General features: G+C 41.2%; 2 protein-coding genes and 1 long non-coding RNA gene across 5 annotated transcripts in view; all 3 read left to right on the forward strand.

Annotated features, from left to right (window-relative positions):
* Window positions 1–3,638, forward strand: part of LOC146492323 (C-X-C chemokine receptor type 2-like) — a 13,272-nt gene extending 9,634 nt beyond the window's left edge. Inside the window, exons 2-3 of one of the 2 annotated variants that reach the window (XM_085151084.1) lie at window positions 1–307; window positions 1,288–3,638. The exon at window positions 1–307 is cut by the window's left edge and continues 2,450 nt beyond it. In XM_085151084.1, coding sequence (XP_085007210.1) covers window positions 1,290–2,357 — 1,068 coding nt within the window. In that variant the 5' untranslated portion in view covers window positions 1–307; window positions 1,288–1,289 and the 3' untranslated portion in view covers window positions 2,358–3,638. The other variant, XM_085151083.1, reaches the window with a different exon arrangement.
* Window positions 3,639–3,980: 342 nt separating this feature from the next.
* On the forward strand, window positions 3,981–23,785 carry slc19a1 (solute carrier family 19 member 1). Of its 2 annotated transcripts, none has more exons than XM_085151067.1 (6): window positions 3,981–4,147; window positions 6,341–6,900; window positions 12,542–13,322; window positions 17,159–17,351; window positions 17,926–18,067; window positions 21,471–23,785. In XM_085151067.1, exons 2-6 carry the CDS (start codon window positions 6,616–6,618, stop codon window positions 21,660–21,662), a joined length of 1,593 nt encoding a protein of 530 aa, XP_085007193.1. In that variant the 5' UTR covers window positions 3,981–4,147; window positions 6,341–6,615; the 3' UTR covers window positions 21,663–23,785. The 2 variants fall into 2 exon arrangements, with proteins under 2 accessions (XP_085007193.1, XP_085007194.1); XM_085151068.1 differs by lacking the exon at window positions 3,981–4,147 and adding an exon at window positions 4,155–5,082.
* LOC146492325 (uncharacterized) lies at window positions 6,907–12,434 on the forward strand. The gene is made up of 2 exons (XR_014872337.1): window positions 6,907–9,014; window positions 9,295–12,434. It is a non-coding gene; the product is annotated as an uncharacterized LOC146492325 (long non-coding RNA).
* Window positions 23,786–24,308: the final 523 nt, after the last annotated feature.

The raw sequence follows: 24,308 nt of genomic DNA on the forward strand, positions 1-24,308 counted from the left end.
GTTAATAATTACCTGAAGAAAGTTGTTGCTGCTGTAAACTGTCACCGTGAGCAACCGCTGTGACACAAACTGGAGAATTCATTTTATATTTGCGTCTGTGCTCTAAGTATATGTCGCAACATCTTCATTTAAAGACGTTTCAAAAACATGTGATGACACAAGCTGTATGCTGTGTGCTGTAACACATGGGGGAAGGAGACAGGACATTGGGTCAGTGCTGCGCAAAATCCCCAAATTGTATCATGTTTAAAGAGTTGCTCTTGACCATCAGACTCATTTGGGTGCCCAGCCTTTGTCATCTTCAGAGGTGAGTGTCTAATTTAATACATTCTTCTTATATAGATGGGTACACATGAAAGAACGAATAAAAGGGCAGAATTAAAGTGATAAACTGGGACTTTTTATATATAAAATTACATCATATATAACAAATATCATACCAGAAAAAATGACAAAAGACTTTTAAGCTATGAAACATATTTTAAGCCTTCACTTAGGAGCTGATACAATAATCGTAGCTTATATTAAACAGATATTTCTCTGTAATCTAATTACTGAGTCACTGTATCAGTGTTTCCTAATTGTGCTGCATCTCATTTAACTTTAAGTCTTATTTTCACTGGACAGTCACACTATGTACAATAGTACAACAAAATTGGAGAACTGAAAGCAATTTATAATAAATAAATACCACATATAGAGAATAAAATATATATAATATGTGAAAAAATAAAACGAGTTAATCAGATCAGGTCAGGCACTTCTCTGGAGGTTATAATTTATTAAAGATGTTCTTTAAACTGTCACAGTGGCAGCTGTTTAGTTCAGCACAAGTTTGGTTTAAAGCTATATTAAAGCAAATTATACCATTTTTACAAGTCAAAAATGGTAAATGGCCTGCATTTGTATAGCGCTTTTCTAGTCCTTAAGGACCCCAAAGCGCTTTACACTACATTCAGTCATTCACACATTCGTGATGGCAAGCTACATTGTAGCCACAGCTGCCCTGGGGCGCACTGACAGAGGCGAGGCTGCCGGACACAGGCGCCACCGGGCCCTCTGACCACCACCAGTAGGCAAACATGGGGTTAGTATCTTGCTCAAGGATATTTGGCATGCAGCCAGGAGGCAGCCTGGGATCAAACCACCAACCTTCTGATTAGTGGCTGACCTGCTCTGCCACCTGAGCTACAGCCACCCCCCAAAAAAATTTACTTATGTCCATACACTTCCTGTTTTTGCATAGTGTTGGTAGTGCACTAATATCAATCTGTTTTCCATCTACAGCCATGTCATATATCTATGTCTTTGAAGACGATTACTTTAGAAATGACTCCAATGGGTCCAATGAATCCAGCACATACACTCCAGATCGAGCTATCTTCGAATGTGGACACAAACCAATGGAACCTTCAGCAGCTATTACCCTATTTTTAATCCTTTTAGGCATCTTCTTACTGGCTATACCAGGAAACTTGCTGGTAGGATGGGTGATCAGGACCAGCCAACAAACTCTGACTCCATCAGATGTGTACCTGTTCCACCTGACCATAGCAGACGGACTGATGGCTCTGACGCTCCCGTTCTTTGCTGTAGCACTGATCCAAGGATGGATCTTTGGAGACTTCCTGTGTAAATTCCTCAACCTCGTCATGGATGCAAACTTCTACACCAGCATCATCTTCCTTGCCTGCATTAGCATCGATCGTTACCTTGTGATTGTGCACGCCAGGGAGACACTCAAGAGCCGTCAGAAGATGTGCAGCAAAATGCTGTGCACAGCGGTGTGGGCCCTCGGTTGTGCGCTCGCTCTTCCTGCTCTTTTTAATGATGTCAATAAGAAAGATGCCGAGAAGATGTTTTGTTCTGTGAGCTTTGACATCGGCAGCTCCACCGTATGGCGGATCGCCACTCGGGGTTTCATTCATATTTTTGGCTTTTTGGTCCCTGCGATTGTCATGATCTCCTGCTACAGCGTCACTGTTGCACGGCTGCTGCTCACTCGTGGTTTCCAGAAGCACCGAGCCATGCGGGTGATCATAACCGTGGTGATTGCATTTCTGCTCTGCTGGACACCATACCAGATAACCATCATGGTAGACATACTGCTGAGGGCTAATGTAGTACAGTTCAACTGTGCTATGAGGAGGTCGGTGAGCACAGCGGTGGTTGCAACCCACTGCCTGGCTCTGCTGCACAGCTGCATCAACCCTTTCCTCTACGCCTTTGTGGGAGAGAAGTTCAGGAAGAAGATGAAACTGCTTCTTCATAGAAAGCTCAGACAGGAAAGGATGTCAGGGTCAAGGTTCAGCAGGTCAACATCTCAGACCTCAGAGGGCATTGGAACAGTTCTCTGAGCGCTGGGTGATTTTTTTTTTTTATCTCAAGACTTCTAGAAAACAAACTGCTTTTAAATATATAAAGAAGGAAATATTGGTCGTTTTAATTTGTCTAATTGTCCAAAGTTTAGTTATTAGAGTAAATCCTCTCTGCACCATTTAATACATATTAATGCCACTGAATTTGCACCAAAATCGTGGACTGAATAGCAAACATGGCCACCAGTAGAATCTGTGCTCCATTAAAAAAAATGCAATAGCCATATATTTTTTATTTGGCTCATGTAAACTATTTAAAGTCTTATGTAGGGGAATTTGGACCTGATGATGTCATCTTACAGCTGTAAATATCTTTCATTTCCATTTCCTGACTTGTTTTTTTTTAGGGTTTTTTTTGCTTCTGTTCTTTTTTATATTGAACTTAAAAAAAATGTATCTAGTCTTGTTTGCCCTTACAGTTTAGATTTCAGATTTGAATGACTTCCTGCTTTTGCTTGTTTGCCAAATCACGTTGGAAAACATTTGTTTTTAAAGGTGCTGTATGAATAAAACTGTTATTACTATCATGTGTGAGCAGCTGGAAAGAGGATTAAATACATTTTAAAGAAATAAAATGTAGCTTTTTATGACAACTGGTTTTTAATTGACTAACATTTTTATCTATTAGCTACTATTGTCACACACAATCAACTAAACCAACTGCGACTTATGGTAGATTACTTATAAGGGTTTAAAATAAGACGAATCATTACAAAGTCCAGGTCTCTATACTCTTGCTGCAGGGCAGTGTGGATATTGTGTATTATTTAAATGTCCTTGCCCAGATTTCATATTACGTTTACGTGCTGCATTGCTGCCATCTAATGTTCTCACTTTGGTAATAAGGAATTTCCTCTATCTGGATCAAGTCCATGTTCATTTTTACACACAGCTGAATTCTGTGTCATTCTGTTTCAAATCAAATTCAATCTACTTGTTACAACTTGTATAAACATTTTATGGTATAAAGTTTGAACATATATAAAAAGTTTTCAAGATATATATTTTTCAAAAAGGCCCATTAAAGCACGTTGAATGTATATATAGTGTATAGTATTTTTTTGTTTCCCAAGAGACGTTTTACTGTATTTGGAATTCGGGGGTGACTACTTATGTAAACATGCCTGGTCCATGACGGGTACAGGCGTAACTGGGACATAATAATGCCCCACTGTACCACTGATCAGTGGTTGTTGATCAATGGTCATGAGAATTTGCATAATTATGATTAAGGAATTGACCTCCCAGCCCATTGTTCCTTCAGTGGGCTGGTTTCAGTCATTATACATTAGCTGAGACTGAAGACGTCACTTGGATGAGTGACGAAACGTTTCTCCCACTGAAAACGCTGGAAACTTTTGGAGACATAATAATGTGGCCTGCTACTCCCGCCCCCGTCCCCTCTAGCCTACCAATTTATCTCCAACCTTTTATCACCAATCGGCAGAAGCAACAACTTCACAGCAGATGGCGATGAAGGCAAAGGTATTTTGCTCTCTTGCCTCAAGGGTTACCGCAGCTTAACGCGGGATACCCTTCCTGGCGAATATGAGATATAAATAAAAATGAGAAATAAATAAAAATCAGAATTAGAAGAGACTCTTGTGCATGTATAGTACACAATCTACAATTTACGGGTTACTGTTGTATTAAAAACCCAACTCTATTGGCTTTAGTAAGCGACACGGTAGAGATCAAGGCTAAAACTACTTTTCCCAGAAGTCAGAGCGAAAGAAAGAAGGCGCTGCATCTCAAAAGGAACGCACAAGGTATGCCTTGTTCCTCTTCGTATTTACCAGGATTAGAGATATGTAAACTGCGCTTCATTAATGCAAAGTCTGTCTGATGGTGTGACACCAGATAGGTCGGCTAATAGCTTCAAACACTGTCATTTATTAGTGGCAGTGAAGGCGTCACGACGGCACTGTTTTTTATGCCCATGTGCTATTAGCCAGTTGGCTAGCAGCCTCAGTTCGGGGTGATTGAGCTACAAACTGAAGTCGGCACGTCTCGGTCGTTGTTCCAGCAGCACAAACAAATCTCCTAAATACAGCCAGGTTTGGCAGCTAACGTAGGAATAAGTCGAGCTAATGTGAAACACTGACATGCTAACACACTTTGCTTCCCTGTAAAGTAGTTGTGTAACTTGTTGTTACCTAAAATTTGGAAATGAGGCTGAAGTTCAGTCAGGAGAAAGCCAGATCAACCCTGGAGTTGTGCTGATGTATCACGCTAAAATAAATAAGTAAGAAAGTTAAGTATATTGTTTGGTAAATTTTGCCCAAAGTTTAGCAACATTAGCATATAAATGCACAATATTTGCGAGTTTTTTAGTAAGTCAGTAAACAAGATTAGGCTAACAGTCTAATTGAAGAAAAAAAACCTCAAATTATTTTCTTAAAAACTCTTTTTTTTTTTCACTTCGGTGAAGGAACTGCCATTAAAAAGTCATGCTTCAAGTTACAACACATACTGGGAAAACAGGTGAATACGGTTTTCCACGTCTCTGCGCATGCTCCGTTTAACCTCCGCGTAACCTGCCATGTATCTGAATGTTTCTGCCGCTCATTTATATGGAGTAGGCAGCAACAGCAGCACCAGGTTACAAAAAGCAAGATCCACGGTTTCCCTCGGAGTTACTCGAGTTCAGGAGCTCCTCCTTCTCAGTGAGCCTCACCTGGCGATTCTTCGAAAGAGCAACAGGGTTTGCAGCAGCACCAGACACACTTATCAACTAGAAACAGCATGCTTTTCTCATCTATCTATCCGTCTTTCTATCTACAGCCCTCCATTGAATAAGTGGAAGATATTTAGTGCATTAATTATAAAAAGCTTCACCGGTTGCTGTTATTTTTTTTTATCCCGATGTGATTGCTTATATAGAGCTTTTAATACTAGGCTGCAGTTAAACGAGGCCACTGCACTGTTGTTGTCCTTTTCACCCACAAATTAAAACATATTGCTTTTGTCTTAATATAACGAGGCAGTTTCTACCAGATAGCTAGCTGAGCCTGGATACTACTTCTAGTAGTGCACAGCTACATATAAGAGTGCAGATACAGCCATGTAGGGGCATGCAGGGTAATATCTACGCCAGTTAAAACAAGCACAATTAGCCACTGTGGCAACACCTCGGAATATAAAGGAGCATCTTAAATTACCCTTAGCGGTATCTGTGGCTGGATTATTAGTAGTGTGTTGAGGCCATGGCTTAGGTACGACATAACCATATAAACCAGGTGTGTAAAAGATAAGGCTTGGGGCCCAAAATCGGGACAGCAAAGACTCCAGTCTGGCCAGCTGGATGTGTTTGGAAAATATAAAAAAGGGTGTACATTTTGGACTTTCACCTGTATTTTCATTAATTTTACAGTTTTGCCTACTGATTGTACCTGATATAAGCTGTAGTTTCTGCTTGCCTACTCAGATGTGACACTGACACAGACTAAGAACTATAATAGATTGTTTTTGTGGTAAGATGCCTCGTAAACACAGTGTGTGGTTATCACAAAGCAAAGCACATGAATGAAAAACTTAAGTAGAAAATACAAAAATTAATTATAACTTTATTTTTAAATTTAAACATCGTGGAAGAATTGCTTGTTTTCTTTTTTGTTTTTTAAAAAGGATTTCATGCCCTTCAGGTGTGCAAAAGTTGCACTGCCATCACCGTTTTGCAAGGCGCAGCAGACCAGCATTGATAAGAGTTATTGATAAGTATGGAGACACACAGGTCAGGTGGATTGCAGTTCTAGGAAGTGTTTTTCAATATCTTCCAATATTCATGGAAATGCACAGAAACATTTGGTTTACTGTAACACGTGAAGAAAACTGTCAAATCGGGGGTGGGGGGCTTTGCATGAAAATCTTGTTTGTCACACAGATTAATAGTGAGAGTTAAAGCTAAGACCTGCTGTGTCAGAACAGACTGCGCAGCTCACATGATTGATTGTGTTTTTCAGGAACAATGACATTGGACTGAGCGGCTGCAAAGCTTTCTGTCTGACAATGTCAGAGAGAGGAATGGAGCAAAGGTCAACATTTTCTCTTACACGCCAGCAGCAGCATGTAGCTTTTTAACCAGCTCGTCGGATGGTTCGTTCTCTCCAGTTCAGCCCTCTCTGACACAGAGAGGCAGAGGAGTTGAGTTTGTTTTCTTCATAAATTCCAGGTGGAAAGTCGGCAGCTTTTCTTATCGAAAAGAATCCTCGCATGCTGATTTGATAACGCCTGTGCAATGGTAGCAGAGGACACAGCAGGAAGTGGGGACAGATCAGATGGGGAGAAAGAGATGGATCAGAAAGCATCTGAAGACGCCGAGCGGCAGGAAGACGGGGATGTAGCGATGGCCGCCACTGCTGCAGAGTCTCCCTCTGGAGAGGATGAAGCCAGAGATCCCAGAAAGTGGAAGTGGTCTGTGATTTTCTTGTGTTTCTACGGGTTTATGTCATCCATAAAACCCGGGGAGCCCTTCATCACGCCATATCTGCTGAGCCCTGAGAAGAACTTCACCAGAGAGCAGGTGAGTGATGCACATTTCTCTGTAATTTGATGAAAGTTTGTGTTGACTGGTAACCTTCCCATTAGGGCTGGGCCATATCATATCGTTCACGGTAATACTGGTATAATGTTAGGCAATGATAAGAAAATGAAATATCGCGATAAAATATGGGTAAAACGCGCATTTGCAGTGCCTTTGTTTTCATACACGCATAGCGGAAAAAGCACAGCGGCAACAGAATAAGAAGGGCGAAAGTGGATCGTTGAATGAAACAGATGAGCCAGAACTGGTTTGTAAAAATGCTGCAACTTCAGTGGTATGGAGCTGGTTTGGCTTTCGTCTGTCAGATACACAACAAAGCACTATTTTTGGTAGAGCATGCTAGCGGGCCGTCGTTATTACCGAACCGAATTTATGTGCTACACGGCGCTCGAAAATCTGTCAAAAAATGGTTTAGTACGACTTTGCTAAGCTAAGAAGCCGCTTGGCTTGATGGATTGTCGGAGCATTACGGCTATCGTAGTCAGGAGCCTCGCGCAATAATACGTACTGTGCTTCAACATAGAGCAGGGCGATATGACCAAAAATATTTATCACGATATACATTTGAAAATTTGCGATAACGATATAACTGACGATATGATTGACACGAGACAAAATACTTTACAACTCCACAACTTTATTTGTGCAAAAAAAAAATATCAATGTATTTTCACTTAAACAAGCAGCTGTTTTTTTTTATCTGTATTAAAGTTATATAAACATGTAACAGTGCAAATTCCTCGCTGACAGTTTAACCAAAAGGCATTTCCAGTGGAAACTGGCCGACATATCCTCAGCATACCCATGTATAATATCCACAAAACTTAAAAAGAGGCTATACACACACAATACGGTAATTTTATGTTGAAGCACAGTACGTATCACTCCGCGAGGCGCCTGCCTACGATAGCCGTAATGCTCCGACAATCCATCAAGCGGTGTGGCTTCGTAGCTTAGCAAAGTCGTACTAAAACATTTGATATTTGACATAAAATCGTTTCGAGGTCAGTAAACACAACCAGAGTTCATACATAAGGCCCACGGGATTATAAGGGGCTCAGTCGACTTTCAGAAAAATCAAAGGATTGATTTTAAGTGTGCCGTATTTTCCAAACAACGCGGTAATAACGACAGCCCGCTACCATGCTCTACCAAATAATGTGCTTTGTTGTGTATCTGACGGACGAAAGCTAAACCAGTTCCACCACTGAAGTTGCAGCATTTTTACAAACCAGTTCTGGTTCATTCGTTTCATTCAACGATCCACTTTCGCTCTTCTCATTCTGCATCGCTGCCATGTGCGTATGTAAACAAAGGCGCATGCGCGTTTTACCCATATTCTATCGCGATATTTCATTTTCCTATCGTTGCCCAAAATTACACCGGTATTACCGTGAACGGTATGATATAGCCCAGCCCTACTTCAACATAATATTACCGTATTGTGTGTGTATAACCTCTTTTTAAGTTTTGTGGATATTATACATGGTTATGCTGAGGATATGTCGGCCAGTTTCCACTGAAAATGCCTTTTGGTTAAACTGTCAGTGAGGAATTTGCACTGTTATAACTTTAATGCACATAAAAACATCTGCTTGTTTAAGTGAAAATACATTGATGGAGTTTTTTTTGTGTTTTTTTTTTGCACTAATAAAGTTGTGGAGTTGTAAAATATTTTGCCTCACGTCAATTATATCGTCAATTATATCGTTATTGCAAATTTTCAAATGTATATTGTGATAAATATTTTTGGCCATATTGCCCATCAACATTACGAGAGACAAGACCTTCCAGTTACAGTCTTGCTTACAGGAGTTTTGCAGAGTTGAAAGTCACGAGCAGTCCAAAAAGTTAACCTCTGAGACTCTAACAAGCTCTGCAGTTAAGCATGTATTGCACAATAGAATTAATGAGTTCCCTGTGGGGAGTTTACTGATCCATATTACTGTGGTCAAAGTTCACATTCTTTCAGAGTGGGTCAGTGTAACTGCATATGTGGAGTTAGACTTGTTTGTAGAGTGGGGTCACTGGAAAGTGATCAGTATTCTTGTTTTCCTATTGGCCTGGCCATAAGCAAGAGGTGAGCTGCCAATGTGTCGACAGCATGTGGAAAAACACTTCCAAAGACCAGAACAGCAGGTTTACAGCAGAGCTGAACTCCATGTAGAAATATCTGTTTACCTCTGAGGTTATTTAAGAGCTTTAGTCAATCGATTTTCCTGTTTTTGGGATTCCAGGGAACAAGCAGTTTCTGTCATCAGTCCCGGTGAAGCTGGTATTTGTGAAACAAACATCAGTGCCAGACAGATGTCCATGCTTTAACCAGTTCCACTGTCATGAAGTCAGCTGTGATAGAAGTCAGTTAAACAGAAGGTGATTGGGGAGAATCTAGGGCTCTGCGATATGGCCTAAAATCCATATCGCGATATAATTTGAAGCATGTGCGGTAACGATATATATCGCGATATATTCTTTTCTTCTGTATAACGTGTTTTCCACACTATAAGGACTTTAAATCCTTTAATTTTCTCAAAAATCGAGAGTGTGCCTTATGTATGAATTCTGGTTGTGCTTACTGACCTCGAACCGATTTGGGCTGCAGAAATCTGTTAAAAAATGTTTTGATGGATTGTCAGAGCATTACGGCTGCCGTAGTGAGGAGCTTCGCGGAGTAATCTGGGTCCAAAACTCCGTCTGTTTCAGGTCTCAAAGTCAAACGAACACTAAGAGTTAAAAACGGTCTAAATTCTTTCATCTTTAATAAAATCATCAGCGTTGCTGCTTTGTCGGGTGTAACAATTAAGTTTAACATCCAGGCATCCATGAAAAAAGAATTTATTAAATATAACGGAGTTAGAAGTTAACAGGAAGTTAGCTCGCTAGTTTCCACCTAAACATTTCATACCATGTTCTGACTGAGAGATTTTTGAAACTAATTCAAACGTACAGCTCTGCTACCACTTCCAACATAAATGAAGACAGAAAACTAAACAGCAGTGGTGTTTGCAGGGTTACTGAAGTTGGACTACCTGGTATATAATGATGTACTACGTGATTGCTAGCGACACAGCTATGTTAGCATAACATTAGCACAGTGAGGCTGGAGGATGAACGCCAACGTTTTTTTCCACTCGATAAAAGTTAACGTGAGGGATTCTGGTGGTCAGGGACAAATGCAATCGCGTAGCAGGATGCTGTACACGGGCCAAACTTCAGTCAGAAGAACAACTAAGATTATTCACCCACAATACGAGGTTAGTTATTAATATACTGCCACAACATGGGAACAGAGCAGCTGCGAGAGAATTCAGCATTAATGAATCAATGTTACGGAAGTGGAGGAAGCGCAGTTTTCGGCTTTCCCCATATTTCAAAAGTGCTTCATCTCTTTGCTGTGACTGTCGGCATAATTTGCAGATGATAATGGTTTTGGCTGCTGCGATGCTTTCGACCAAAACAGGCGCAGCTTGATGACATCATCAACATGCGCTATCACGATAGAGCGGTATAGTCAAAATCTCTATCATTGGCCAAATTTATATCGTTTATATCGCCCAGCCCTAGGTGAATGGTTTTTCAAGTACTACGTAAGGTTTCTCAAGTTCCAGCTTATCTTACATGATTGTTTACATTTATGTAAAAAGTCTGTGAAGGTTCTCAGTCATCCAGGTCATCGTAGTCAATGGAGCTTGCAAAGAAAAGCGTCTGGACTTCTTTAAGTTGCTTGAAGACGTTTCACCTTCATCCGAGAAGCTTCTTCAGTTCTAAGGTCAAATGGTGGGGAGTCCCAGATTTAAACCTAGTGGGAGTTTCCCCCCACAGAGGGACAAAAGGACCCCCTGATGAGACATCCGAAAGACAAAACTCCAAAACACAAACTTAACAATGTGGTGTTTGCTGTACAGTGCAGCGAGGAATGCCCAGACCTCTACATCGGAGAGACCAAACAGCCACTTCACAAGCGCATGGCACAACACAGAAGAGCCACCTCCACAGGACAAGACTCAGCTGTCCATCTGCATCTAAAGGTCAAAGGTCACTCTTTCGAGGATGCCAATGTTCACACTTTGGACAGAGAGGACAGATGGTTTGAAAGAGGAGTGAAAGAAGCATCTATGTCCACTGTGAGCGACCATCTTTGAACAGAGGCGGTGGTTTACGACACCAACTGTCTGCCATCTATAATCCAGTTTTGAGATCCCTTCCCAGACGCCTTAACGCCCACTCACATCCTGGGCCATCTGACCTCAGGAAATCACATGATAAGGTGGGGCCAGGTTTCACAATGAGCTCACCTGAAACTCTGGCTGATTGGGACCCACACCCAGTTTCACACCTTGGCTCAGGCGATTAGAGGATCATCAGGGGGTCCTTTTGTCCCTCTGTGGGGGGAAACTCCCACTAGGTTTATATCTGGGACTCTCCACCATTTGACCTTAGAACTGAAGAAGCTTCTCGGATGAAGGTGAAACGTCTTCAAGCAACTTAAAGAAGTCCAGACGCTTTTCTCTCCAAGCTCCTTTGACATTTATGTAAAAAGAAAGTTTTCACAGTTTTATGTTTACAGGTGTTAACTTATGCACAGCATTTCAGTCAGGATGAGGTCTGGACTTTAACTGGACCTTTGAAAATCTTCATTCTTCTTATCTCTTTCTTTCTTTTTTTTTAGCCATTCTTTTGTTAATTTGCTGCTGTGCTGGGGACATCGTCCTTTTGGATGATCCGGTTCAGGCCAAACTTTAGATGTTGGACAGATGGCCTCACATTTGACTCTTAAATACTTTCCCTTTGCTTATGAATAATCTTTCTGACTTGAGATTGTGTGGAGATGCCTTTATAATCACTGAAATGTTGATGGGAAGTAACAGTTGCTTCTTTAAGATCATTGCTCAGGTGTTTCCTCCTTGGTATTTTAACACGTCTGAGTGCTCCAGACCAGCAAACTGCTCACATTTCTGCTTTTACAGAGTTGGTCGCACTTCCTGATGATAAATCAATTAATAAATCATTTTATTAGCAGCAGCTGGCTGCTACTTACCCTCTTAATTCATGAAGAAACACAAAAGGTTTCTTTATTTTTTCACATGATTGCGCAAAGTTATGTGAAATTTCTCTTTTTCACCCCCACTGAAGCCACAGCTGTTATTCATCAGTAAAAAACCCTCCCCTTTATCTTGTACACTGTTACGACTGTTACTGTGACCATAACAGTGTGCACAGTTAAGATAGTAGGCTGGTATTTGCAAAATACTAAAGTGATGCAGAATTGTGTTTTGCATCAAAGCTCTTGCAGAACATTTGCTTGATGAGGATGGTCAGGGGATTTTGAATTATTGGTTGGCCAAAACAAGCAATATTTGCATTTGCATTCATGATCTTTGTTGTATTTTAATTGTATGTTAGTTGTATCCTTACAGATGTGAAGAAGAATGCCAGCAATGTTGGTTTTTATTTACAGCTTCGTTGAACTTTCTTTAAACCTTCTTTTAAAAGTAAATAAACTGTAATTGTTGGCACTATTTAGGGTAGAAAGTGCGCTGTCAGAAAGGTTCGTGTAAGACTCAAGCTTGATTTTGCTTTTTTTTTTTCCCCACGTCTTATTTGATTGATTTATTTCCAGGTGACCAATGAGATCACTCCAGTGCTGACGTATTCCTACATGGCTGTGCTGGTACCAGCCTTCCTGCTAACGGATCTTCTGCGTTATAAGCCGGTCCTGATTATTCAGGGCGTCAGTCAGGTGGTCATCTGGATCATCCTGCTGCTTGGCGGTACGCTGCTTCAGATGCAGTTTATGGAGTTCTTCTACGGCATCACCATGGCCTGCCGTGTCGCCTACTCCTCCTACATCTTCTCCCTGGTCAACCCGGTCCTCTACCAGCGCGTGGCCGGCTACTCGCGCTCCTCAGTCCTCCTGGGCGTTTTCACCAGCTCTATCCTGGGCCAGCTGTGCATGTCCTTGGGAAACATCACCTTCTACACCCTCAACAGTATCTCTCTGGGGTTTGTCAGCTTTGGTTTGCTGCTCTCACTCTGCCTGCCCTGGCCTAAACGCTCCTTGTTTTTCAACCGGACGAATCAGGAGGAAAAGGAACTGGTAGAAGTAGCCACCAAATCTGAACTGGACAAAATGAACCCAAAAGATGGAGGGCCATCCTTTGCTGCCCCTCCATGTCCTGCGTCAACCTGGAAGGATTCTGTGTTCATGCAGATGCTTCTGGAGGTTAGAAATGTGCTGAAGAGGCCAAACCTGAGGCTCTGGTCCCTGTGGTGGGTGTTCAACTCCACAGGGTATTACCTGGTGCTCTTCTACGTCCACATCCTGTGGAACAAAGTCTACCCTGCCACTGAGAACAAGAACGTTTACAATGGGGGAGTGGAAGCAGCTTCTACATTGCTCAGTGAGACATTTCCAGACATTTTTAAAAATAGTTTTATTGAAATGTAATCTGTTTTGTATCCAGCTCGGTGTTGCTGCGTGTCCACATGCAGCAACTTGCTACATTTAGATACAAAAAATGTAACAACTTGTGCAAAGTATAAACTAAATCTCAGCCATTGTCTAATTTAAAGATTGGCAGGATGTATTTAGCTTTGCAGTGATAGCATCAAACATGACTTAATGTAGGACACAATCTGCAGGACCTTTATTTTTTAGGGAGAAAAATCTATGATAATGACTCTGATAGACCCACATCTTCATGAAAGACTCGGATCGAAGCAAAAGTGCGATAGAAGATAATTGGGTGTTTTTTTTCCAGGAACCAATTTGAGAGAGTCAGGAAGAGCTGAAGAAAGATGATATGTGTTGTTATTTAAGACTAAAGTAAGGACTTGTCCACACATATACAAAAGCAGCTTTTGGAGTTTTAGGCTTTTATTCAATGCAAATTCACTTTTAGATAGCTGAAAAAGGATGGTTTAGGTCCAGACTAGATATTAAAGCTTGATATAGCCAATGTAATGACACCCAGGCTGGTGTTTTTTTGTAACCAGAGGGTCTAGCTGGGGAGTAGCTCACTAGCTTTGTTAGAAAGATGGTCACATCCTCAAACTTAATTACACTTGTGTATTGAGTTTGTTATGTTCTCTGTGTGTGGCCAGTGTTGTTACCAGCATACTAATGTGTGGGGTTCTTGGGTTGCTGTAGTTGGTGAAGTTTCTGTCTTTGAGTCGATCCCTTCTGTTCCAGTTTATTAGAAAAAATGGAAGCAGAAGTAGCATCAGGGAATACGCAAAAGGAAACAATGGTGCTGAATGGGCCAATCAATGTGACTGTGTTGTTACTAGGGCTGCGTATCGTCACTGATTTCTAGAATCAATTTGAATCCAGTTCACAAGGTCCCGAATCGATTTGATCCACGATTCGATTTGAATCGGGGAAATTTGGCCTCAGTCAGAAATATTATAATTCTGATCACGTATCAGTACATTTCCATATTTTTATAACTATAAAAAGAAAGCTGACACTTGCGAGACTTTGACACAAAGGCGTCTGCTGTGATGCTTTGATAAAGTAATTGAGGATAAAACAGAAAAACATGAAGAGGATTTTCCTGGGATTTTATGAAAATATTCTGCAGTACATCAAAAACGAAAGAAAACCGTTAATCAACATGTGAACATTACCTGATGCTGCTGAAGTGAAGCAGCATCATGTACCCCACCCCTAATCATTACTAGGGCTGGGGCACATTATACCGTTCACGGTAATACCGGTGTAACGTCAGGCAATGATAAGAAAATGAAATATTGCAATAGAATATGGGTAAAACGTGCATGCGCAATGCCTTTGTTTACACACGCACATGGCAGAAAAAGCAAAAGCGACAGAGAACGAGAAGGGCGAAAGCGGATCATTGAATGAAACAGATGAACCAGAATTGTTTTTAAAAACGTGCTACTTCAGTGTTGTGCAACTGGTTTCGTTTTTGTCCGTCAGATAGCCACCAAAGCACTTTTTTTTGTAGAATATGCAAGCGGGCCGTCCTTACTACCGTATTTTTTGGACTGTAAGTCTATAAGACAACCAAAAATGTAGGGCTGCTCAATTAATCGAATTTTAATCTAAATTACGATCTGGGCTTTCAACGATCATTAAAAATGACTGAGCCGATTATTAGCCCCTCCCTCGTGCTTTACTCTCGCGCTGCTCCGTGTGGCAAATCAAGCGCACCTCTCTGTATTTCGAACACGTGTCACAACAATTAAGAGCAGCGGTCTCCAACCTTTTTTGCGCCACGGACCGGTTTATGCCCGACAATATTTTCATGGACCGGCCTTTAAGGTGTCGCGGAAAAATACAACAAAATAAAACTAGTACCGGTACTGAAAAAAGAAGATTTATTCATAACACACGTGAAAAGACCCATGAAAACAGAGTAAACTATAAAAACGATAACAAAATAATGCTGAAAACCGATAAAAACCCTGAAAACTATACATTTCACACCTGAGCCTCAACTCTCGCGGCCCGGCACCAAACGACTCACGGACCGGTCCGAGGCCCGGGGGTTGGGGACCGCTGATTAAGAGGACCCGAGGGAAGCTCGGAAAGCTAAGCAGAAGTTATTTGGAGAGGAGAGTGATGCTGTTGGTTGAAAAGAGGTAAAAAAAAAAACTTCAGTGGTGTAGAAACATTATGGGTTCACGGAGTCAGACGTGGATCAAGTAGACACAGTGTGTAAACTTTGCTACAGTGTCGTAGCTGCACCACAGAGCAACACTGCAAAGTTCACTAAACATAGATGTTTACATTTTTCATTTATTTCTTATATTGCAAACATTTGCACTGTTATCAGTATTTGCACACTATTTTATATTATTTTTGACAATCTTTAAAGTCATTATTCAACACATTGTTATTGTTAAATAAATATAGTCAAATAATCGAGATCTCAATTTCAGTGCAAATAATCGTGATTATCATTTTTGCCATAATCGAGCAGCCCTACAAAAATGTGATGTCCACATATGTGGATGCCAGGTCCTAGGAGGTTAATGCACATAAAAAAACAGCTGCTTGTTTAAGTGAAAATAAAATAATGGGTTTTTTGCACTAATAATGTTGTGGAGTATTTTGTCTCGCATCAGTTATATCGTTATCCCAAATTTTAAAATATATATCGTGATAGATATTTGTGGCCGTATTGCCCTAGAGTTACATTTCTGGGGTCATACATCAGTCCTCCCCCAAAGCGATGTTCTGTTGGAAGGTTTTCCTCCTGCTAAAAGGGAGTTTTTCCTTCCTACTGTTGCCAATTGATTACTCATAGGGGGTCATCTGGTTGTTGGGGTTTTCTCTGTAGTATTGTAGGATCTTTACCTTATAATATAAAGTGCCCTGAGGTGACTGTTGTTGGGATTTGGTGCTAATATAATAAATACAATTGAATTGAGCTGTAACCACTTGATAGCATGCTCTAAAGTTGGGCTTTTAAATATGGGAGTCTGTGGGGACAAACCTCAGGTTTTAAGACCATTAGAGGATCTGTAGTTCTTGGAAATTAGCATGTAGAAGGGTGACAATGAGCATTTGACTTAGGATATCATCTATGATTGGGTCATATTGTTGCTGGCTGAAAATACTTGACAGTATTATTATTATTATTACAGATTCAAATCTGTTTTCATGCGGTACCCTGTCTTTTGAATCTTTTTTTGGGCAAAATCAGATGAAATGAACTGTTGGATTTCTACCTGTGATTCTGATGATTAGCTTTTTGAAATTATCTTTGAAATAATGTTTGTAAAAAAGTTATAGGCTCAAAATGGTTTTCTAAACGTGTAGTCCTGAAAGTGACATGTGTGTTGACATAAACAGATGAGCAACTGGTGCCTGCAGTAAAGCGTACGCTCAGCTGTTTGGAAGAAGCTTAATGATTGATTGGCCAGCCCGACTCTGTAAGGGGATTACGTCAGCTTTAGACGGCAATAATTGCACTTTAAACAGTTGTAAAGATTAAAGGTAGCAGCTTCGATAATCTGGATGTCATGTGTAAGTAATGAGGTTTGATGACAGAAGCCTGATAATTGAACAGTGATTAGGAGACTTCTGTGCTGCTGCTGATATTTTTATGACAAGAACAGACTAACTTATGTCCAATATGAATAACTTTCATTTTATTGGTGACAGTAGTGCTTAGCTGACTGCTTACTCAGTCCCTCTCTACAGATTACTTGCTCTGTGCTTTAACTTAATCAGTTTAAAGACTATAACCTGTTTATTTTTCCGTAGGTGCTATAGCGTCCTTTACAGCAGGCTTTGTCAAAATTCGGTGGAACATCTGGTCAGAGCTGGTCATTGGTATCATCACAGCAGTGCAGGCCGGTCTGCTGCTTCTCATGAGAACCACAGACGACATCTGGGTCTGCTATGTTTGTTATGTACTCTTCCGAAGCTTCTACCAGTTTCTGGTGCCTATTGCCACGTAAGTGCCAAAAACAATCCCTAAGCCCAATGTATTATTTAAGATGCATCTGCTTACGATGATCTTAGTTGTAACTATGCTGGATTAAAGTAAGTGCTATAGGAATGTGGCCAAAACTGTGATGGAAGATTTAGGCTAGAAATATTTGGGAAAAGAGGATCAGAACTCTGAAACTGTACTTTCTTCTTCTTCTTTTCAGTCTTTGCTCAAGCAGGATAACGATCTATTATAATGACATAAGCTGACATGTTTTGTGCTGTTGATCGTACAGAATAGGTCCTCTGGTGTACATTTTTTGTTGTTTTCAGATGATTTATACCAACTGATAACAGCATAATAATGAAGAAAATAAATGTAGCCCTCAGCTAAACTCCTAATGAAAACGTTAATGAGATAACACAGCGCTAAGTTTGATCTGATAAGCCTCAGTACGTTGTCTGTCTACACGTATTTTATTGCTTTAACTTCATGTAATTTCAAATAACCTAAATATATCTACAGCGAGTAAGAATATACAGCGTATCATACATTTATACGAGACAGTTGCTCATGCTGGATGTTATTGTCTTGCCAGTTTCCAGATTGCATCGTCACTCACCAAGGAGCTCTGCGCTCTTGTGTTTGGTATCAACACCTTCTTTGGGACAGTGCTGAAGACCATTATCAGCCTGATCTTTACTGATAAGAGGGGCCTGGCCTTGGACGTGCACTCTCAGGTAAAACAGTCAAACAGCAGTGATGTTTCACACCAGTGTTTCTGGGATTTGAGAGTCCACATGCAGTCGTATAACTGGAGTTACAGTTGTCAGAAGTTTCGTGCTAATGGTGAATGTAAGTAAAGATAATTTTGGTCTATTAATATTTTTTTTAACTTAATGACTTAAAAAAATAACAAGAATTGGGTGCACACGTTGGAATTTATTTTAAATTTTCTCTAATCCACAAAGGATGAAAAGTGTACGTACAGATTTCAGAAATATACATACACCCCCAATAATATTAGATTAAATTTTAAATGTCTCTTAGTAGCCCTGGCGGAGCCCATCAGCCACCGGGAACGAGTCCGACTTATTGCCGGCAATGCGAACCAAGCTCTTGCAACGGTTGTATAGGGATCGAATGGCCCATAGCAATGGGCCAGACACCCCATACTCCCGCAACACCTCCCACAGGACACCCCGAGGGACACGGTCGAATGCCTTCTCCAAGTCCACAAAAGGGCTGCCCTTTGTCACCGGTTCTGTTCATAATTTTTATGGACAGGATTTCTAGGTGCAGCCAAGTGGCGGAGGGCTTTCGCTTTGGTGGCCTCAGAATCTCATCTCTGCTTTTTGTGGTTGATGTGGTTTTGTTGGCTTCATCAGGTGAGGGCCTCCAGCTCGCACTGGAACGGTTCGCAGCCGAGTGTGAAGCAGCAGGAATGAGGATCAGCACCTCCAAATCTGAGGCCATGGTTCTCAGCCGGAAAAGGGTGGAGTGCCCACTCCGGGTCGGGGATGAGTTCCTGCCCCAAGTGGAGGAGTTCAAGTATCTCGGGGTCTTGTTCGCGAGTGATGGGAGAAGGGAGCCGGAGATCGACAGACGGATTGGGGCTGCGGCTGCAGTGATGCGGACGCTGCACCGGTCCGTCGTGGTGAAGAGGGAGCTGAGTGTAAAAGCGAAGCTCTCAATTTACCGGTCGATCTACGTCCCTACCCTCACCTATGGCCACGAGCTGTGGGTAGTGACTGGAAGAACGAGATCGCGGATACAAGCGGCGGAAATGAGCTTCCTCCGAAGGGTGGCTGGCCTCTCCCTTAGAGATAGGGTGAGAAGTTCGGCCATCCGGGAGGGGCTCAGAGTAGAGCCGCTGCTGCTCCACATCGAAAGGAGCCAGCTGAGGTGGTTTGGGCATCTGGTAAGGATGCCTCCTGGGCGCCTCCTGGGTGAGGTGTTCCAGGCATGTCCCACCGGGAGGAGGCCCCGGGGCAGACCCAGGACACGCTGGAGAGGTTATATCTCTCGGCTGGCCTGGGAACGCCTTGGTGTTCCCCCGGATAAGCTGGAGGAGGTGGCTGGGGAGAGGAAGGTCTGGGCCTCTTTGCTTAGGCTGCTGCCCCCGCGACCCGGCCCCGGATAAAGCGGATGAAGATGGATGGATGGATGTCTCTTAGTAAGTTGCACCTTGACCAGAGGTAGCTTTCAGTAAGCTGATCGCTCTTCTTGGCAGACTTGATATAGTTCTGTTAAACTAGTTGGTTTCCTGGAATGGGCGCAGCTTTTAAAGTCCACAGATTTCTTTTCAGTAAGGTTGAGATCGGGGCTTTGGGATCGTCATTCCAGAAGCTTAATGTTAGGCTGCTTTATCCAATCCAAAACCAGTTTTAATGTGTTTGGGATCATTGCTCTGCTAGAACACCCAACACTGACCACGTTTCAACCACCTAGCTGTTGATCTGAGGTGAAGTTGAAGAGTTTGGAAGAAGTCCTTCATTATTCCATCCAATTTGTGCAATGTTCCAGTGCCACCGACAGCACAACAGCCCCAGAGCATAACGATACCACTACCATGCTTGACAGCTCATACACTGCTCTTAGGTTTTGAAGCCTCGCCTTTACTCCTCCAAACATACCTCTTGCCATTGTGGTCAAAGACCTTTGCAAAGGGGTGAAAAATTAGAATAATTTGTGGTTACATGCAGTTGGAATCTGCAGTTGTTTAGAAATGACTCCAAGAGACCCCAAATTGTGTAACTTGACAATTCTCCCTAGTTGTTTACTGAGTTCATTGTCAAACAAATGCTGCTTATGCTGCATAGATAAACTCCCAGTTATAGTAAATCATGATCATTAATGAGAAGTTGGTAGGCACTGGCCATGTGAAAATAAGACATTGTAGAAACTTCAACACTTTATTAAAATATTCAAGTGAGGGTATGTCTCTATTTGAGTCTGTATGTATAATTTTGACCCTCTGTGGGTTAGAGAAAGTCTAAAATAAATTCAAACTTGTTTTCTGAAGATGTATGCTGCACAATCACTCCACCCTGGAAAAAGAGCAGATCAATGAAATCATTAAAAGCTCAAAACTATCATGACATTCATGCTCATGATGAGTTTTTGTGAACTTCTTACCACAACTGTATCCTTAATGTGTTCCATTGGTGTAGTTTTATGTTCTACGTCAGGGGTGTCAAACTCAAATACACAGTGGGCCAAAACTCAAAACTGGATCAAAGTCGCAGGTTAATGTTAATATTCATTGAAAAACATCTTCCTCCAAATATAACAAGAAATCTTTTCTTATGGACTCAAACAGTATGGAACAAGCAAAGCTTAATACTGAAGAATATATATAACTTATATAAATGTATATATAACTTAATATTGCACACATGCAAAATCAAAGTTCCAATTAAATAACACATCAGTGGAATTCATTTCTTAAATGAAAATTGTATTTGCAGCCTTCTGAATTAAATTTGATCATATTTTCATCATATTCTCCCACCTGCTCCTGTTTCCTGTCTTTCTTTTAGCCATTTTGGGATCGGTAGCATATTAGCATGGTTGCTATGACTATTGTCAGAGGAGAGGGTGCTAATGAGTCCTGTTGTGACTGATGCACCAAAACACCAACAGAGCATTCTGGGAATTGTAGTATTAGCAGTACATGACCTGTGTAATACCAGCAGGCCAGCTCTAATAGTAATTTTGGATGGCTTCACGGGCCAAATGTAATTAGGCTGCGGGCCGGAGTTTGACACCTGTGTTGTACGTTAAAACATCTGGACAGCACCCTCAGTTGTATGTGGAAGAACCATACACATCCATGGGTGTAACCCACATGCTCAACTCTGCTGCTCAACCCACAGTGTAATCAACCAAACAAAGATTTCCTTGCTTTTAGGAAAACTTGTTAGGAGACTCGTTTCTGCTCCCTCCTGACAGCTGTCAGTGGCCATATTTCCAAACCGTTATTTTGCCATTTAACAGGTTCTTTACTTCATTATCTTATTCAAATGAGAATAGTGGGTTTTCTTTGCCAGTTTAGTGGAAATTGGATTAAAATTTTGTTTGGGCTGGGATCTCATGAGGTGCAGGATAAAAAGCCTCATCCATTGCACATCTCTCTTACAGTTTCTGGTGTACTTCTTTTACTTCACTCTTCTTACTGTCGTCTACTTTGCCTGCGCTGCTGTGGTCATCTGCCGTCACTACCGAAACGAGCAGAGGGGAGGAGTAACCAGGGACCAGCCCACGCCCACGGAGCTCAGCCCTGTGGTGACAAACAAGGAGCTAGAACCTTTGTCTAATGGCAAACGTGCCTAACTCTAAACACAAGGAGAAACATGTCGTTCCATAACATTGTTAGACCAGTTTTACTAATAAGCTCGTGAGAGTCACTGAGATCAGTGTTTTAGCCCCTTCACACACTCAGGTGGGTTCAGTGATGCCTCTGAGCCTCAATCAGAAGTGCCTCATGTGCAGCGACTCCAAGAGTGCAGCAGCTTGTCTGATGTCTGAGGAGAGATTTTCTAGAGTAATTTGCTTTTAAAAAAAGTCACTTTGGTGTTTTTAGACATTGCTAAAGCAGCCTGGGACCTTTAATATCACAACCAAGATTTCTTAGAAAACACGAAACAACCGTGTGATATATGCTGGAGTGATTCTTTTCTATATTCAAGGCTCACGAGACATGACCACACTTGTTTTTAACAAAACACTCCTATTGTACTTTGTTACAATTACTGTGTTAGTGGCATTTTTAAAGAACATATGAGTATGAATGCACCTTAGTTATTGATGATGATTATCACAGTCTGACATCAGTGTTGTGGGATCAGTGAGATCTTCTTCACTGCCGATAATTTCAAGCAGCAAACTGCAGATTTATGCAGTGTGCTCTGCTCAATGCAATGTCGTCTGCTGTCTGTTTGTATTGCAGGAGCAGCACCACAGACGATTGCAATAATCTTCATTTGATACAATGATTTCTTTTTCTTTTTTTAGGACTAATTAACATTTATACACATCTTTACAGAAAATTCAAACCTGTTCTCAAATTTCAGTACCTCAGTCAACTGGAGCTGCTCGCGAGTTTGTCGATAAGTGCAGTAAACAACAAACCAAGTAAAATTTGTAAAACCTGATTTTATTTATTTTTGGTCAATAAATGGCTCTTTTTCTTTCTTTTCCTTGTGTTTAACATTTAAACATGCTGGGTCAGTGCTGTAGAGCAGTGGTTCTCAAAGCTGGGTCTGTAAATCTTTGGAAAAGCAACATGTCAAGCTTTTTACTTCCACACTTAGTAACTTTGGCTCAATAGAAGAGCATGTTACATATCAGAAGATTTAAACATTAATAGAAAACTTAATGAGGGGATTCCTTGGAAAGGCTCTCCCCTCTAAATGGCCACTGACCCCAGAGAACCGGAGAACACTTGAGCCAACAGGAAGTTCAGCGGAAATGTTAAGTAGGTTTTAAAATGACTTTGCTTGATCACTTAAACAGAAGATTGAGTTCTTTCTTACAGCAGATGCAATGGTAGGTTGTGTTTACTGCATTGAGTATTCAGTGATACATTTACTGTATAGATTTGTTCTCTAGTTCAGTGTTAAGTGCATTTTCACTTGTTGTAAAATCAGGAATATCTGCACTGCCATTGTGTCGTTTTAGTATTTGAAGGGTTAAACTGCAGTAGGTAACATGATGCAGAGTTTTGTGATTGAAATCATTGCTGAAAAATGACTAAACGTGTCTGAGTGCTGTAACGAGGAAATGAGATGTTTATTTTTTATTCACAAATAAATTACTGAGTGGATAAAAACATGCTGCCTCTGTCTTTTTTTGAGTGCAGTAAACCACATTTACAATTTGATACCATGTGATGGAGCTTTAGTGTCGTTATAGTTAGTTATTGGACATAAATACGTGACTGTAATGGAGAGTCGGGTGTTACAGTGGGGTCAGTAACCTTTACTATGATGAGACACTCATCAATTTAACCCGTCCTAGTCAACAGTTATTTTTTGTATGTAGTTTACTTGCATTTATACACTAAGCTGGTGATTTACAATAGGCACAACTGATAAGAGATTTTTAGGACCAATAGTTGGTGATGCAGAAACCTGATACATTGGTCGATATTTTTAATGGTTTTTTTCTTTCTTTTAGGATTTGCCTAACATTTGTTATTGTGTAGTTATTTACAATAGGGCTGCCACGATTAGTCGACTAGTCACGATTACGTCGACTATCAAAATCGTCGACGACTGATTTAATAGTCGACGTGTCGTTTGAAGCTTTGTAAGATCCCAAAAGACGCAGGAATAAGTAGTAGGATTTAAGAGTGTAATAACGGACTGAGACAGAAGATGGCAGCACTGCATGCACAAGGATGCCAGCTGCCGTTAAACCCCGAAGAAGAAGAAGCTGTGTCCCAGAATTTGTAGCGCGGCCCAGCTCAGTTTCCAACAATGGCGGCAGCTAGTTAGTTTTAATATTACTCTTATTATTCTTTCTGGGTCACAAAATAAAAGTTTAGCATATTTTCAGGCGAGAATGTAGCTGTGTAAACCTCAAATATCTGCTCAGTTTATCAAGACACCACATATTTTCAAAAGCGCTCCGACGTTTTCGGAGACGTCTGTTACCCACTAGCTCGATAGCTAGCCGGGGGCTAGGCTCACTAGAGCCGTGAGAACACCGGACTCCCGGCTAATCGTTTTCAAACCCACCGCCGTCTTTCGCTACTCAGGTTAAACATGATATATAAGTCACTTAGATAACTTAAACATGTTATTGTTTGGCTTTTTTCAGTATTTTATTTGTTCCTGAGTAAATCGTTTGGCTGAGATTAAAGTTATAGTTTTTACACAGCTGAATAAACGTCAAGCAGACAGCTGATTATCAGAAGTGTGAGATGCTCGAGAATTTACTCCGGTGTCCTGTTATATTTTAGATAGCAAGGAGTTT

The sequence above is a fragment of the Neolamprologus multifasciatus genome, chromosome 23, assembly GCF_963576455.1.
Source record: "Neolamprologus multifasciatus chromosome 23, fNeoMul1.2, whole genome shotgun sequence".
Classification (NCBI taxonomy): Eukaryota; Metazoa; Chordata; class Actinopteri; order Cichliformes; family Cichlidae; genus Neolamprologus; species Neolamprologus multifasciatus.